This window comes from Pelecanus crispus, chromosome 4 (assembly GCF_030463565.1).
Source record: "Pelecanus crispus isolate bPelCri1 chromosome 4, bPelCri1.pri, whole genome shotgun sequence".
In the NCBI taxonomy this organism is placed as follows: Eukaryota; Metazoa; Chordata; class Aves; order Pelecaniformes; family Pelecanidae; genus Pelecanus; species Pelecanus crispus.
This window is the reverse complement of record NC_134646.1, coordinates 73,509,815-73,526,126: the sequence shown is the minus strand read 5'-3', so window position 1 is coordinate 73,526,126 and position 16,312 is coordinate 73,509,815. Positions and strand designations below refer to the sequence as shown.

At 37.3% G+C, this 16,312-nt stretch overlaps 1 protein-coding gene across 5 annotated transcripts in view; it reads left to right on the top strand.

Annotated features, from left to right (window-relative positions):
• JAKMIP1 (janus kinase and microtubule interacting protein 1) overlaps positions 1-16,312 on the top strand; it is a 149,975-nt gene that overhangs the window by 90,590 nt on the left and 43,073 nt on the right. For all 5 annotated transcript variants that reach the window (XM_075709474.1, XM_075709473.1, XM_075709471.1 and 2 more), the window contains 2 exons: positions 12,066-12,131; positions 14,891-14,935. In XM_075709474.1, coding sequence (XP_075565589.1) covers positions 12,066-12,131; positions 14,891-14,935 — 111 coding nt within the window. The remainder of the gene's footprint in view (positions 1-12,065; positions 12,132-14,890; positions 14,936-16,312) is intronic.

Below are 16,312 nucleotides of genomic sequence, written 5' to 3'. Positions count from 1 at the left end.
AGCCACTGGGTATTGACTTTGTTCCAGTGAAATAAATATATTTTGGGATGCTAGGCCCTGTTTTACATTGGTAGGTTTGTTCATCTTCGGCATGTATAGCCCCACATTATTATTGTTCATTAGTATATAAATGGAACCATTCATGTATACCCATTGTGTATTAAGGAAAGCAGGCCTCTGTGGAGCCAAATTAGACAGGCTGTGTGATTAGATCTGCTTGCTAAGGCATACAACGCTTTTATTAAACCCGGAGTGCAACATGCAGGTCTGGGGGACAGATCCTCAGCTGAAGCATATTGACAGTATTCCCTTTAAGTCGGAGAAGGTGCTTTGATTTACACCATCCTCTCTATTTGGAGGAGGCAAAATATGTTAATTAAAAATCTGTCATGAGCAGCTTGTGATATTTGCTTCTAGCCATAGGGTATGTGCAGTTCAACTGCTGTCCCTGCATATATTGCAATCAAAAATGTCTCATTGTGCTACACTGTTATTATAAGCTTTTGTCAATCAGTGTCTGGTTTATTTTTAGCAGGACTTCATTTAAAAGTAACATTTGTGCTCTACTAGTGCAGTGGCATGACTTTTGTGCATTTTGGAAAATACGAAGATCATTACTAGCAGGTTCTGTTAAGAAGGGTAATTTTTTATATATATATAACATGCTAAGTCATTTTGAGAAAGAGAGAAAAATGTGTTGATGTAGCTATAAAAACCATCTCTGAGAAAAAATATTTCAAACAGAGCAATACCACATGTTTCTGAAGTAGTGATATCAACTTCTTAATTAAGCAAACTAAAAAAAAAACCCCAACCAAAAACCAACCTCCAAAAAAATCAGCACAAAAAATCCACACAGCATCATGGTTAGGTAGCCTTAAAAATATATTGTGATTGTGTTATCTGATGAAATTAATAAATATTTAAGGGTCAAATTATGCTTTATGTAAACTAAATGGGATCTAACTTCAAATATATTCCAGTTGGTTTGACTGTAGCTGCTTCTGGAGTAAGAAAATGTGGAAAGTCATCACAACCAGGCTTTAAATTAGGATAGATTAATTCAAATTGCACTGTTGGCAGTATTCAAACATGAAGAAAATTTATAATAGAAATAGAATTTATTCTGATTTCATTTTAAGTTATTTTAAATACAAAGCAAAACTAGACAATCCTTGAAGGACAGCAGATTGACACACACTCAGTTCTAAAAATGGTTGCTGCCAATCAGAAAGGATATGAGAGACAGATTTTATTAGTGTAATCCAATAATTTCCTGTAGCAGTCTTATCTTTGTATAAAATTGTAAGAAAAAAAGAAATAGAAAAGATGTGTTAGTCCGTTGTGTCATCAAAAACTGTGAAACTTTTTTTTCTCTGAGTTGCACTGTAGTACTGTACTTTGCTGGGGGTGTTTTATTCTAACTTGGGTTAGAATATTCTTGTTGGAGCTCAGTTTTACAGAGTAATAAAAACCATCGCTTCAGTTGTAGACCTGAGTATAATACATCTGTGGAATGCTGAAGGCATCCAAATTCCAAGTCTAAATAGTTGGAATATAGCTGTAAATATTTTAACTATGTTTTCTTTAAACTATGGCATTTATTTCTGTGACCAGGTTAGATTATTCATTGGTAGTAAAAGCAGAAATTGCCACTTTATTTGCATGTTTTACTAGAAGAAACAAAACAGGTATGACTCAAAACTGACCTCTGTATGTTACTTCCATAGAGAAGGATTCACTGCAAATGCGGTGCCTCAGGCACTTTTTTCATGGACACCAAGGAAAAGTCAGAAACAGCAATGTCTTTTTTCATCCTGAAATGTCAAGATATAAATATAGCTTAAAATCGAGAAAAATCAAACTCATTTCCTTCACTAAGTTTCTTCATTCCTTTTTTTTCTGACCTGAAGAGCCAAGTTCTTACTGCTTAAAGGTCAAACAGAGCTATAGTGGATGCCATTCCTCCATGAGTTCTCCCTGCTTTCTTCTAGGTAGGACACCTTTTCACACTGGGAGAGTAGTTTGTTTACAAATCTGTAGGGTTGGATGTCACTGTATCTATAAGATCATATTGGCTCAGCCATTTGGAATACATATTTGGGGTTTTTTGTTTGCTTGTTTGTTTTCTGAAAATGTTCATTTTAAAAAATTAGTTTGTTAATAACAGTAATTACCAGTGTGAAGTAGGAGCCTGAGATTTGCCACTTGAGATACTATGGATGTTCACGTAAAGCTTGGATAAACCCAGCAGTTGTTCTGCTCCCCTTTGCTGTGTATTATGTTATGGTTGATAGACCATCTATTTTTCACCCAGAGAGAATTAAAGTTTAATGTTTGACTGGGAAGGCTCTTGGGCGAGGGAGAGAGGAAGGGAGGATGCTATTGTGTGTACCTCATTGATAGGCACGAGGAGGTGGTGTCTTGAATTTGTCCTCTTTGGCACACTGCCTTGTGGCAGAGAAGACAAATTAAAGACACCACCTCCTCTGGCCTGTTACCTTGTGCCAGTAGAGGCTGGCTTGGTCAAAAACTCACAGCTTTGTCACACAATTTAGAAAGTATGTAGAAGTATTACTACTAAGGTTACTTACACAATAATAATAATTTTAAAAGTCTCAGATCATTTTACATCAAAATCTATATAGATATGATCTGTTTTCATGTTTTTATTTTAAATCTGAAGTGTTAAGGTGCTAGCAAAGTTCGTTCCCAGCTATTTGCATACAACTATACATGAAGAGGAATATGTAGGGCAACCAGTGTTTTTTTTTAATAATGCTTGCAGTTGAGAAATGTTCTGTGCCCTGCTGTTCAACATATAACAGATTACTGTTGATAATGCATTTTTTATATTCATGAATTGGTCTTAAAGGCATCTGATATTATAGCTATCTGTCTGTCATCTCTATTCAGCAAGCACATCATGACTAGGTTAATCATAGTTGACCTGTGGTATTGATTTGTCATGCAGGAGTGAATGTTGAGTCTTTCAAGGCATCATCATTGCTATAATGACAGTATCACAATAAATTTCTGTAATTTCCCACAGATGACCTGCATGGCAGATGAGAGTTAGTTTTAGTCATTTCTATATGCTAATCTTACAGTGTTTCCTTATGTATGTTTTCAGATCAAACCATGCCTGCTTTGCTAACTGCCTTGCTGATGCTACTTGTCTGAGTAAGTGATGATAGCAGGACTAGTGTTAATACCTACAAAATATATCTGAAAGGTCTGCTCCCTTTGTCCTAAATAAGGTGTGATTGAGGTTATGCTCATGTTAAGAGCAACTGTATGCCTTATACCCTACGTTTTTTTAGGAAAGGCCAGTGGGAGCTGAGAAAAGGCAAGTCTGAAAAAGAAAGTGTTGTGAAGATTGTTACAGAAGTGAAGATTAGATGCGTTTTCATGTGCACAATTCATACATATGTCATGATACCTACATGGAAATTTGCTGTTTAAATATCAGAATTTAAAATAATCTAAATTTAAATATTACATGATGGTCATCCATGTGTGTCCGTCTCCCCGTCCCGTCCCCCCCTCCCTCCCCGATAATGAGTCTAGGCTGTCAAGGAGTCAGTTTTAATATGTGGAATGTGTTTTGTCTTTTGAGCTCACACAGACTTAGAGTAGCCATTTGTGTAGATATAAGTCTAATGTGGCTTTAATTATTGTTTTTCCCTAATGAAAAGCAATAGGATTGTTGATATTCTTCTGTTAGATATCAATGTATGATATAGTTTTACTATAGCATAAATTAAAAGACTCTCAGTGTTTAAAAAAAAAATCAAGTTTACTAGTAAATATTAAGCCATATCTTCATGTACGTATAGTCATTCAGTATCAGCTTATAACAAAGAATTATTTTACACTAAATGCATTTATAAAATTCGCTGATTTACTACTAAGACCAATGTGATTGAATATATATTGACTTTCATGCTGAGAAGTGCATCAGTGCAGCTGCTAAAAGGTTCATTCTCCTCAGGAAGGCAAATAAAGAAACTACAAATGCAAAATAAAGATTAACAAGAACAATTCCCCTACTTCAGTAACTATTAATTGGATTATCGTGGTTGAGACTGCAGAACACAGAAAGGAATGAAATTTGTACCTGCTATGTAAATAAAGGCCTTGGTGAGAATCAGAGAGGTACAGTATAGCCAAAATGATCTTTTATTATCATATTCAAATGGCTGAAATTTATATTAAGTTTTCGTTCATAAAGTAAAACAAGAGGGCAACAGAAATAGCTTAAGCTAATGCTGTTATAGTGTGCTTACTTGTTTCCTTATGATCATTATGCAAAATCACATTGTAGGAATATGGGACTAAAGGGAACATTTGGATTCCTGAATCCACACCCCTTACAGTAGTGGATCCAACAGCTTGAGTAAATGCATGTAGCAATTACCTATGCAAATTGCATTGTAAACACCATAGAAGCTTTTAAACAGCTGTTAAAATGCATTAGATTTAAAAAAAAAAAAACCCCAAGAAAATAATATATTTATTTTCATTAAGGAATTTTATTCATCAGCTTGGTGATTTGAATAATAGCTAAAGGCAAGTCAGTTTATATTTATCTTTGTTTAAATTTATAAATGTAATATAATTATGCTGTTCACATTCTTAAAGATCTTACATACCTGTGTCTTAATGGTGTTGAGAAGCTGCTTAAAATAATGATATAATGAAACAATATTGGTTCTTCCTTTAGTCAGATTGATAAAATATTTCCCTTGCTAAATTTTGCTGCAGAATGGGATACATTCTTGATCATAAGCTGGCTTCAAAGATTCAAAACGTGGTTAATGTCTGATATAGTCCATCCATGGTGCCTATCCTGTGAATGAACATCAACCTGAACCTTTCCAACATTTCAGAGCTGAGCCTCTAAGCAGCTTAGCAAATCCTTCTTTGTCTGCTTTGTGCTAAAATTATCAAATTGTTTTCTTGGATTTGCTGATGAATGTAAATCCAATAAGAGTGTGTCACAGGAACTATTAAGGTGATTTCTAAATACCCTGATTAATACATTCTTGTATTTTCACAACTGTAGTAGCATGGCAAGGAGCATATTTTGCAGCCAGATAAATTGATCTTCGTGATGTTACTGTCAGTAACGCAGTGAGTTTGTTCAGATGGGCCCTTTACTTACACACTTACCTAGGGAACAAAAACATCAGTTCTGCAGCTTGACACCTTCATGGAGGATGATGTGGTCATCGTTGTCTGGAAGATGAAATTTGTCATAGAAGTTCCTTTCCTGGTAGCATTTTCCCCATTGGGCAAAGATCCTTGAGGATTTGAAGCCATCCAAGATGTTGGTTCGGGACTGTGAATGACTGGCTAATGCTATGAGTGAATGGGACAGAACAAAAGGGTTGGATGAAGAAGTCCATTTCATCTAGCCTGCATCACTATCCAATAAACAGAAAACACTGAAATTCTCAGAATCTGTTTGCTACTAAAAAGGTAGCTGGGAGACTGGGTCAAAAAAACAGAATCTGTGTAAGGGACCATGTAATTGTAGAGAGACACAGTCCATTTCTCATCAGAATTTGAGGTATCATGAAAGAAAAATTAAAACAAATGAGGAAATACGCACATTTTGGTTGCTTGGTGGAGGAAATTTGGACCTAGCATCTTAGAATAGTAGGGCACTTCATGGCATCTCAGATCAATTTTCTGTCTTTGTAATGCTGAAATTCCTCCCATGAAAAACTCTCAAAATGATGACAAATCATTACTGGGCTGATTTATTGCCTCCAGCAGAAAAATGATAGCTCTGAGACTGCAATCCAAGGGTCACTGAGCTCAGCAGAAGGATTTCCATTTATTTCAGTGCTCCTTTACAAAAGGCGCTATATTAATGGAAATGGTACTTAATGTAGATGGATCGCTATTATAACACAAGTTGGGCACATGTACTTTATGTGTACTGTGTGGGAATGCAATTAACTTTTTTTTTTTAATAGAGCAATTTTTAAATTTTGGCTAAACCACTCGATATTAAGTAATGGAAGTGCAATACTATTGTTTCCAGTATCAGCTTCATTACTTGTATTTCTTTGCTCCATAATACAAGCTGAGTTTTCTAAGCCTATGTTAGTGGAATTTCTCTGTTAGTGAGAGTAATATTTCCAGGCACACATCCAGTGTCATGCTGCTTGCATTTCACCTAAATCTTGATTCCTCAGATGTCCCAGAGATGTGGCTTGCAACCTTGAGGTTGCAGTACAGCCACAGGAGCCAGGCCATGCTAAAAATTACAGAAATTTCTCTTCTGAAATCAGTACCTAGCTGGTTCTCCAATGACAATGCATTGATATCATTCCATTGGACTTGACCTTCAATTTGAATGGTCTGCAAGGAACCCTTTGCCTTTAATTCAGTTTTAAAAACTGTATTACCCCTTTTTTTTGCACCTTTGTACAAGGGATTCATGACAATAATGAATTTGCATCTAGGGTTATCATCCTTTTGCTGAGTTTGGATGCATTTGGAAAACAAAAATCTCTTGGGAAATTATGCAACTGTCATGAAAACTGAGCTGTAGTGCAGAGACACCTGAATTGGTCCCTCATGGGCCAGCTCAGGCAGCATACTACCTACAAAGCAACGCTTCATGCAAACTTAGAGACTCCCCTTTTGGGGGAAGGTCAGGACTGCTGGGAGTAATAATGTTATGTAGTCCCATCTTGGTGTCTCAGCCTTCTGTTGCTTCAGAAAGGAAGAGCTGACTTGTCTTAATTTCCCTACCAGTGTGTACTGAAAGATACCCCCTAAAGGCATTTGCCATCCAAGTTTGCCAAAGAGAAGTAATTGCTTTAAGTGAATAATTGCACTTCAAGTGTATCCTGTTTCCCAGAAAGACAAACTTCCCATCATGAGGTGAAAGGAAATGAGGGTTATTAGCATTTAGGAGGAATCTTCTGCTGAGAAAAATGTTTAATTTCCCACTTTTGGGCAATTTGACAGCCCTTTGTGTTTGGGAGCTCTCCAAGCATTGGATTGACGAGCAGGGGCAGGATATGATCACTGCAGTCAGTGAACATATAATTTGTACAATTGGAAATGACTGATGGTAAACTTCCTTTTTGTGGTTCTGTTCAGTAAAGTAATGTCATATATAGTGCTGTGTTAGGGGCGCTTCAGCAGACTTTCAGTCATATGCCTGTCTTCGCACTATAGACTTCCAAAGGAAATGTATGCTTTAGCTGCATGAACTTTCTGGATGTTCTCTCTCTTACCTAATTGTTATTATTTTTAGGCTGTCCATCAGGGTTATAGCTGTGCTACCTACCTTTGTATATATAATGTATATGTAACTACTATTAAGAAAACTTTTATAATAGAACTTAAAAGTCTGTTCAAATTGCAGTTAAGTAATAAGTAAGGCATATGTTGTACATCTTTAGCATCTTTGTTCTGTAGCTGTCTGGAAATGCAAATGGATGTCACAGCTGAGCCTCATGCCTGACAGAGCTGGTTACTGTTCCAGCTGTAGCTTGGCTGGCAGAGCCATCTGCTGTTAACTCGGTACAGCAGAAGGGCCCTTTCAGCCCTTGCTGCTTTTTGGATGCTTGCAAGCACTTACTCAGAAGTGGAAGCAAACTTCATTGCTAGTGGCAGGATGGTTTCTCAATTAGGTGCCTGCCATACTGAAATGGATGTTGGTCCAACCCTCTTTCCAAAACTCAGGAGAGCTCCATGCGGGTGATGGTAGTAACAGGGAGTATTCACAAATCTACCCATCCGTCATCCTAAAGTTTTGTGAGGTTTTATTTGCTATTGCAATAAAATCAATGACAGATTAGTATTCATTATTTTGGCAGGTTAGTTTTGAATGCGGTCAAGGTGGACAGCATTAAGAATCCATGTCCCTAACGTTTGCACTCTTCTCTTTCATTGGTTACAGTCTCATGGCACTATTTTTGTCTGACTGGCTCTTTGTTTGCCTGCAGTAATTCCTTTGTATGGCCCCATGATTTGACAACACTATTATTCTCATGAATCCTGTCAGTCCTGAAAAGGTACACTCATGTGAATAAGGGGCAGCTATTAACTGTAGGAACACAGGAATTGCTAGAGCCCAGCAGAACACTGCTCCACTTTGTCCCTAATCGTCGCTGTGACTGTGACCAATGCTAGGGGGCTTAAAGGAAACATAAGCACTGTACTGGTTTTAGATTATCTATCCAAGTCTTCTGTCCCTCCCTTATTAAAAAATGAGAATAAACAAAAGAACGGCCTGTGGCTTTCTTCTCAACCAAGACTTCTCAATGTTTTGATAGCAAGATATAGATTTTGTTGCTTCCTCGCATAGTCTTTTGTGCAGTTGTAAATGCTCTGGATTTACCCTCCAAGGTTCCCGAGAGCCTTGTCAAGGATACAGCTGAATGCATCTTTTATAGCACAACTGTTAGAACTCTATATGACCTAGTAGGAAAAGGTTGGGTTACTGATCATCAATTTATGCCCTGAAGCGTGAAAGTAGGTAGAATTTCTTGATAACAATGAAATAGTTCTGCGTGATTTGTTGTCACAGTTATGCTTTTGCAAACATAAACAAATCAGAATTCATTGAAAGCATCTAATCAAGTGTTGAAAACCTGAGAGTGAGTCCACAGCTTCCTGATTGCTAATTCTTGCAATTAAAAGGAACAGTAGATAAAGACGTAAATTCTTATACTGAATCTCAAGCAGTCCTGCCTTTGGTCTTAATTAGCATGTGTAGTTTTTGTGTAATTTCCTTCTCGGTAGTTTAGTATAACCTTTGACTGAAGAACATTTCTTGCTACTTTTAGAAGATACTTCTTTTGTTAAAACTACAATTATTGCATGTAGCTTAGATCTATTTTTTAAAGTCATATTTTGGAAATAGTTATCCTTGTATGATCAAGATAATGCTGTAAATGCAGATAGGTGCAATGGGGGAAAATAATTATTTTTATGTGTTAAATATTGTATGCAGATGTAAATCTGTTTTTTCCTGCCAATATATTGCATATATATGTATACATTTTTAAGACTGTCTCTGAAGTTAAATGGAAAGAAATGAGTTAAATCAGATTTTACAGGATATATAAATAGCTGAGCTAGGCCGGTTAGCTTCCAGTGCTGACCCTGTGCAATCAGAGGAGATTGACAGGAATAACTACGCCCACTTCATCCTCCTGCATAATCTTCCCTACAACACTCCAGGGGAAAGCAAGTAAACAACTAGAAGTAAACAACCCCAAGCTTTGATACCTGATGGAAAATTCTAGCCCACGATTGTATTTTACAACAAATTATGACCTGTCTAGGTTTGAACTCTTAACTTTTGTGGTAAAGAAGTTGGTTACAAAATCTTACTCATTTGCAGCATAAGTATTCTGTCATTGTGATTTCCACTCATAGAAGGGGAATACTAGCTATTTAAACACTAATCACTTGTCTTCAACATATTATCCTTAGGTGGCAAGTCTGGAACAGGTCTACATATACACATGTATGCATGTAAATATCTGCCCTATGGACTATATCCACCCTGTATATATCTGCCTAACTGACATAAATCTAGTTGTTTTGAGGATTTTTTTGTAGATTTTCACTGCTAAGAAATTCAACCCTATGCGTATTTCCTTTTAATTGCTAGGTTGTCTTTGTATTTAAACTGATTTTTAGGGAAGTGTGTATTTCTTCACCTTAATACTATTCTCTATCTTTCGTCTCACAAAGTTTAACAATTATGATAGGTTATGGGTGAGAATTGGAAAACAGAAGCCTCAGCCCTTTTTTTTAGAACTATTCTGAATAGCTGGAGAGAATAACTGAATAACTGCCATAATCTTTTGAAAAGATTAAAAATTCATAAGGGAATAATAACATCTCAATTTTTACTTAATTAACAGAATTCCCAAATCTGAAAAAAGCCATCTTATCCTAATTAACATGTTCTTTTATAAAAGAACATTTGCTGTAAACCCTGAGGTGAGAAAGCCACTAGATGTCTGGGGGCTTCTTTATTTTCCTTTTCTTCTGGAGGCGAGTTGTCAGCAGATATTGAAAACATATCTCACATGATAAATCTTGAAGGTGGAAATGGTATTTAAAAATATTCCTTCTCTCCACTTATCTCACTATGGTCAAATTTTATCACAGAGCATAGCAGGACCCCCAGAGAATTGAAGTCTGTCACTTAGCTCTGGGATGTGGTTGTAAGTAGGAATCAGCATAACAAGAGAACCAAGAGTGTCCTGATGTGAGTGTAGCCTGATGGGCCAGAGATCTCGGAGGTGATTACATCTGCCTGCTTCTCATCCCATGGCTTTGTACAGTGATTGTAATATTCCTGGTACATCCAGTATATGAAGATGATCACTTGAGAGATAGACTTGCCTTGTGCAGGGAGTAAAAGAAGTATAAATCAATTCGAATGTAATAGAGGAAAAGTGAAATTAATACAGCTGTGCTCGGGGCATTTGTTACTGTCAGCAAAGCTGCGTGCACTCGTGTCACAAGAGGGTAATCTGGTTTGTGCTTTCATATTATCTGGGGAAATCTCTGAGCAATGCAGCATGATACAGTGGAGGTTTTGACTGACTTATTCTGACTGCATAATATTCAAAATGGTCATTTAAGCAAAATCTTTTATTTTAAACCAGCAGCAACAATAACAAAGCTATTGCTTGCAACCTGTCTGCAATGTTTGTGTGGAGACTCGTATGCCCTAGGCAAGGTTAACTGCAGGGTGGATGTACCTCATCTTTGGGGTAGCTCCAGGTTAGATCTGAAATGTTCAAGCCAAACTCTGTAGTTCTCAAAACCAATACAAAATGGTCATTGGATCAGCTGCTGCCTTCCTGACTGTTCTGGGCTACCATGAGTGTGGGGCATTTCCCACTATTTGAGGTCTTTGAATTGAATGCAAGTAATCAACTGTCGACGTCAGTTGATCACACGGGTTTATAAATAATTATTGGATGTTGTTTTGAAAGAGATACTATTGTTAAAATCAATTTGGGAGTAATAAAATAATTTGGGAGCAGTGCAGCAGCTGCTATATTAATTTTATTCGCCTATGCATAGAAATTAAACTAGAAGATCATTTCTCTTTCTAAGTTCAGGAACTGCTAATAACCTTAACTATTGCAGGCCAGGCAAAGGTCAGGTAGTTAATCCTGAAAAAAGCTGGTAGTATAAAGTTGCTCCTTGATTCCCAGCGGCTGTTAGTAGGAGATTCCAGGTTTCTGCCTATAAGAAAAAAAAATTATGAACATACTTTATCTGTAACAAGTACAATATACTAAAAGTGTAATAAAACACATCTTCTTAATGTAGAAGCTCAGAAAAATAAAAAAGAAGAGAAAAAAACCCATTACTTATAGAAAGGAAACAAGGGACAGAAATAAGATAGGATTTGTGGACCCAACAACAGTCATATTTTGGGGGAACCTTTGTGGAACTGAACAAGGAAAATCCTTAAAAATATGGAGAGCTATGCTGAAGGAGACATAACCTCTGACTCTGATGGGTGAGCTCTGGTAATAGGATGGAGCTGAATCTTTGGCTGATGTCTTGCTGATGATCTGAAAATCTGTGCTCTCTGTTTTTCTGGTATTGTGTGACTATGCCAGAAACATAGTTATGTTTTATAGGAAATGAAAACAGAGAGTTAAAATGAAATTTAATAGTATAATCTGCTGACTGTCTAGATAAGTAGAAAAACTTCTGGCAGTTGCAGAGAAAGAAGTGTTGTAGTTCTAAGAATTTTGGTGCTAATTGGAACTGTCTGGATGTATATGTTAAAATTATGACTAATGAGTGGTGATGATTAGGCTTCCTGGTAGTAAACATGATGTTCTAAACGTGCAGCTTGTTTAAAATGCCATGGTTTCATGGAAACGTGGAGCTGTGCTGTCATGAAAATGCCTAATATAACTGTAAATGAAGTGTTACATTAATAATGGACATTTTTCTCTTAATTTTAATCTATTTCTTATCTTCTTCTTTCATATACTTTTCAAATTAGATATAATAATTTCTATTTTGCTTTTTTTCTCTTCCAGCGAATTCGAGAACTAGAAGATAAAATAGAACTTCAAAAGAGGCAACTCAAAGAAATTGAGGAAAAGGTAAGTAAATGCCTGGGCAATGCCAATGGATTTTTTTCCATACTAACTTATTTTTCTCTGTTGCATTGACATTAATAGTACTTAACCTAATATCATGAAATCTATTTTAAAACAAGAAAGATAAAATATGAGTTCAAGTCATTGCTGCATGAAATGAAGCTCTGTCCCTAATCTGAAAATTATTTGCTATCTGGGTTTTCTGTCAAGTACAGAAAGGAATCAAGGGGTCTGGAAAGACACTAGACTAGCAGGGGGAGGATTTGCTGTGGTTTAGATCAAGAAACAACATAAAGATTTGTCTCTGAGAGAAGCGGTTAGCTCAGCCCTGTTCTTCTGATGACACTGCTTTGCAAAACTTGCAAAAACTGAAAACTAAAAAAAAGTTAATGAGGTGCATGTGGTGAACACTGCAAACAAAAAATATTTCTTGCTTTAAGATAGAAACAAGTTCCAAATTAATATCCTGGATCCTAATTTTCTCCTCTTTTGAAGAAGCTCTGATTGAGGCTTAAGACAGCAAATGCATTTGGGTCACTATGGTCCCAAGCAAGAGATGGCATGAGGTTCCTGGACCGTGGGCTCAAGTGTTTCCCAGGTCTGTGGAGTTTAGGCTGTTCTGCAGGACACAGGCTGACAATGGGGCTTTCTCTAAGCTCTAGCAAAGTGTTTTAGTCACGTTGCTTTTGCTAAACCAGTGCCTAGATCCCAAGATGAGTCACATCATTCAGGTTCATTTTCTCCAGTATGTATGGATGCAAACCTGCTGCTGGGCTGAATGGAGAAGTTAAGGGAGTTGTCAGTCATTGTTTTTTTTTTTTCTTTTGGGATCGGAACAGGATAAAAGAGCAAAAGGAAGGCTTTTGGAGGACTGAGTGGGAGTTGAAAGAGGTCAGCAGGGTTTGCAGAACTGAGAGAGGCTTTGAGGAGCAGTGTGCTGGATATGGGAAGGTTTCCTCCTCAGCCTTCACTCTTCTCACTGTCCCTTCATCCGCTCTCAGGATGCGGCAGTCCCCGCTGTGTCACCCTCTGGGGATATTGCACTTCTAGCAGCTACTCCAATTCCCTCAGTAACTTCCTGGGCCCCTTCTGCTCCCACAGTTGTTGTCTCCCCTCTGCAGTACCTCGTCCTGCACTTTTTGGACTGTGATATCCAGCTGGGTTTGTGGAAGAGCCAGGAGAAGAGCTGTGAGGAGCTGGGGTGTTTGCTGCTGTTGCTAATTGGCACTTTCTCTCATCCCCGCTACGCCCTGGCTGGGGCTAGTCTGTCTGTATCCATCATGGAAACACTGGTCTCCGTTTCCACTAGCAGAGGAACATAGGCAGTATCCACCCCTTAAAGGCTCTTTTGCTGCCTTTGCCCTCTTCTGCCCTGGACCCCTTCTATACCTGAAGATGTTCCTGCCTAGCAGCCAGTGATGTCTAAGATGCTACAGTTAACTCCTCAAGGCAGAGAAACCTTGAGGGACAGGTGATATCTCTACATGTTAATTATTGCAAATATTAGTGTTTATCCACCAATTCTAAAAGATCAAAATCTCTAGATGTTGCTATTGCCAAAATGTAAGCCTTTAATCATTGCCATTACAGTTTACAGAGTAAGTATTGCATTAGACAGAATGCTAATTTTGAAAATGGAAGTTAGCATTGTCTGTGCTGGTTCATCAGTGCAATGGATGGGAAAAGTAATGAAAAGAAACAGCTTAATCACAAGCTTAGCAGAAAGCTGGTAATGAGGTAAAATGATTCATGTTCTCTTTGCCTTAATATTATATTAGCAGGAGACCTCAAAAAAGCTTCATCATTTTGTGTTATCCTTCAACTCCTGGATGGCTGGAGTGCTTCCTTCTATCTGTATTACATTTGAATTTTTTTTCCTTGGGATTAAATCCCATTCTGAATTTGACTGCCCAAAGGAAGAATGTGTTGTCAGAGAATCAATGAATGATATACTTCTACTTCATTGTTCTGAAGGTTTAATATGTCAGTGGGTGGAGACTGACACCTACATGCCACTGATAGCACAATAATTTCTTGTGGAGAGAAGTCTTATACTTCTGAAGGAAAGGCAGTATTTATAGCTGAGCCTCATTGCTGGTTGTAACTAAGGGCAATGCACCACTTACAGTTAGTGTCATGAGTATGGCTTTTTATTTTCCTTTAGGAACGGATGCAATTTTTGAGTTTTATGTAAAATTCTGTCAAATCAGAACATAAGGATGACGGTGGTTTTGCCCTATAGATTCTTCAGCAAACTGTCCTGCTTCTAAAGCTATACAAAAGAATAACGTAAAATCTCAGTTTTATTCTATGAGTTGATACATGAGGAACAAGTGCTGTTTGAACACGTCATGCTTTTCTCATAACTGATTCTACCATTTAAGTCGCATTTAGTTTGTGCCTTTGGCTTGGTAAGTCTTGGTTCAGGAAAGCTTTCGGGTGTGCAATTATAAGTACTTGCTTAACTGAGTCACAGAGCCGAGCCGAATATTTCTGAAGTTACATAATCCACAAATGTTACCATATGTACCATTTGTAAAGCTGCTCTCAAGTACTGAATTTTATACCGTTACCCTTTTTTAGAGTAATATTCGTATACTGTATCTCTCAGATCAAGTCAATTAATATTGCTGTAAGACTAACTGCTGTAATGTCATTGGCTTTCATATTACATATCTTACATCTTTTTTCTTTTCTTTTTTCCTCATTTTCTTTTGATCTTATGTTATAGTTTTTGTTCCTTTTTTTGTTTTTTTCACTAGCATTCATTCTGTGGCCTTGATGACACAACTGAGCCAAGACGTGTGGTTGGTATTCTTTATATTTCTTTGTATTCAATTTTTAACTCTTAAGATTTTGCCATGTTTTGAGAATCATCTTCGTAAGACCCTGAAACCATGGGGGAGGGTATACTGGTTTTGCTTGCACGGAGAGGAAGAATGACCTATAAAATCCAACTTGGATGCCTTCAGTTATGTCCTAGACTTCTGCAGGTCATTGAGTTTTCAGTGCAAAATGATTTTGCATTCTAAGATACTGACTTAACTGCAGTGGGTGATTTTCAGTTCTGCAGAGCAGGTATGTTTTGTCTAAAAGTTCAGGAATTGCTGTAGGATCCTACTTTCCATCGTGCAAACACTGTTTGGTTTTCAGTTTTCTTTTCTAAAAAGCCCTGTAAGCATCACCACCCATGCAAAAAAGGGGTTCATTTTACTTCCTCAGGATCCTTGAAGCCACGAAATAGCTTAGGAAATAGTAACAACTCAATTTCCCTTCTATGAGGTGATGTGAAGGTTGCAATGTGACTGACCCTCCATGTGCCCATGCAACACGGAAAGGGTCAGGATAAGAAACCTCCATGTCTCCCTTGAGACACTACCATCATTCCCACTATCCTTTCCACAGTGTCCTGGTCCTTTCAGCTCAATGCAAAAGACAGAATGAATTTCTTCAGCTTTAGCAGGAACCATAGCGTCAGTGCTCACCTTTCACACAGAACAAGAGGGAAATACAATTTAGAAAATCAGTTTTAGCCCTCTTCCCTGGAGCAATGCAAGTTGCATGCTGTCTTTCAGTAAGGATGGTAACTCAGCAACCTGTTAGAGGATTAAGCTATGGTTTAAAATTATTGAGTATTTACACAGTCTTTTTGTTGTTGCTGCTGTTGTTCTGGTTTGTTTTGGTTTGGGTTGTTTTTTTTTTTTTAACTGAAAATACACAATGTTTTTACCTTTACAATTTTTCCACGTTTTTTCTTCTTTGGAATCTGTTCTGAATTATGTACATGGATTATCCTTATAGTAGGAGATGGCGGTTAATTAACCTCTTTGAAACTACTATCAAGTACTATATGATGAAGACGCATGATGACAAGTTACCCCAAAAAGCTATTATATTTACCTTATATTAGGCTTGAAACAGTATTTTCTTCTGCCCAGATCACAAGTACTTTTGAAAAATCAGACCTGTATTATCATGGGCTCTTTTGGGTGATTATTCAGCTCCCAGTATGTTCAGTTATCATCTTTCTGTTGTTGCTCTTGGGAACTTGCTCTGGTTTTTCATTGCTAGCATTGCTGCATAGATTTTATATTTTGCAATAAAATGATGGTAGATGCAGATGGGTGGAATGTAATCCAAAGGTATTATTGATTTGTTACAAGTGCAGTAGCTTTCTTTTGTTT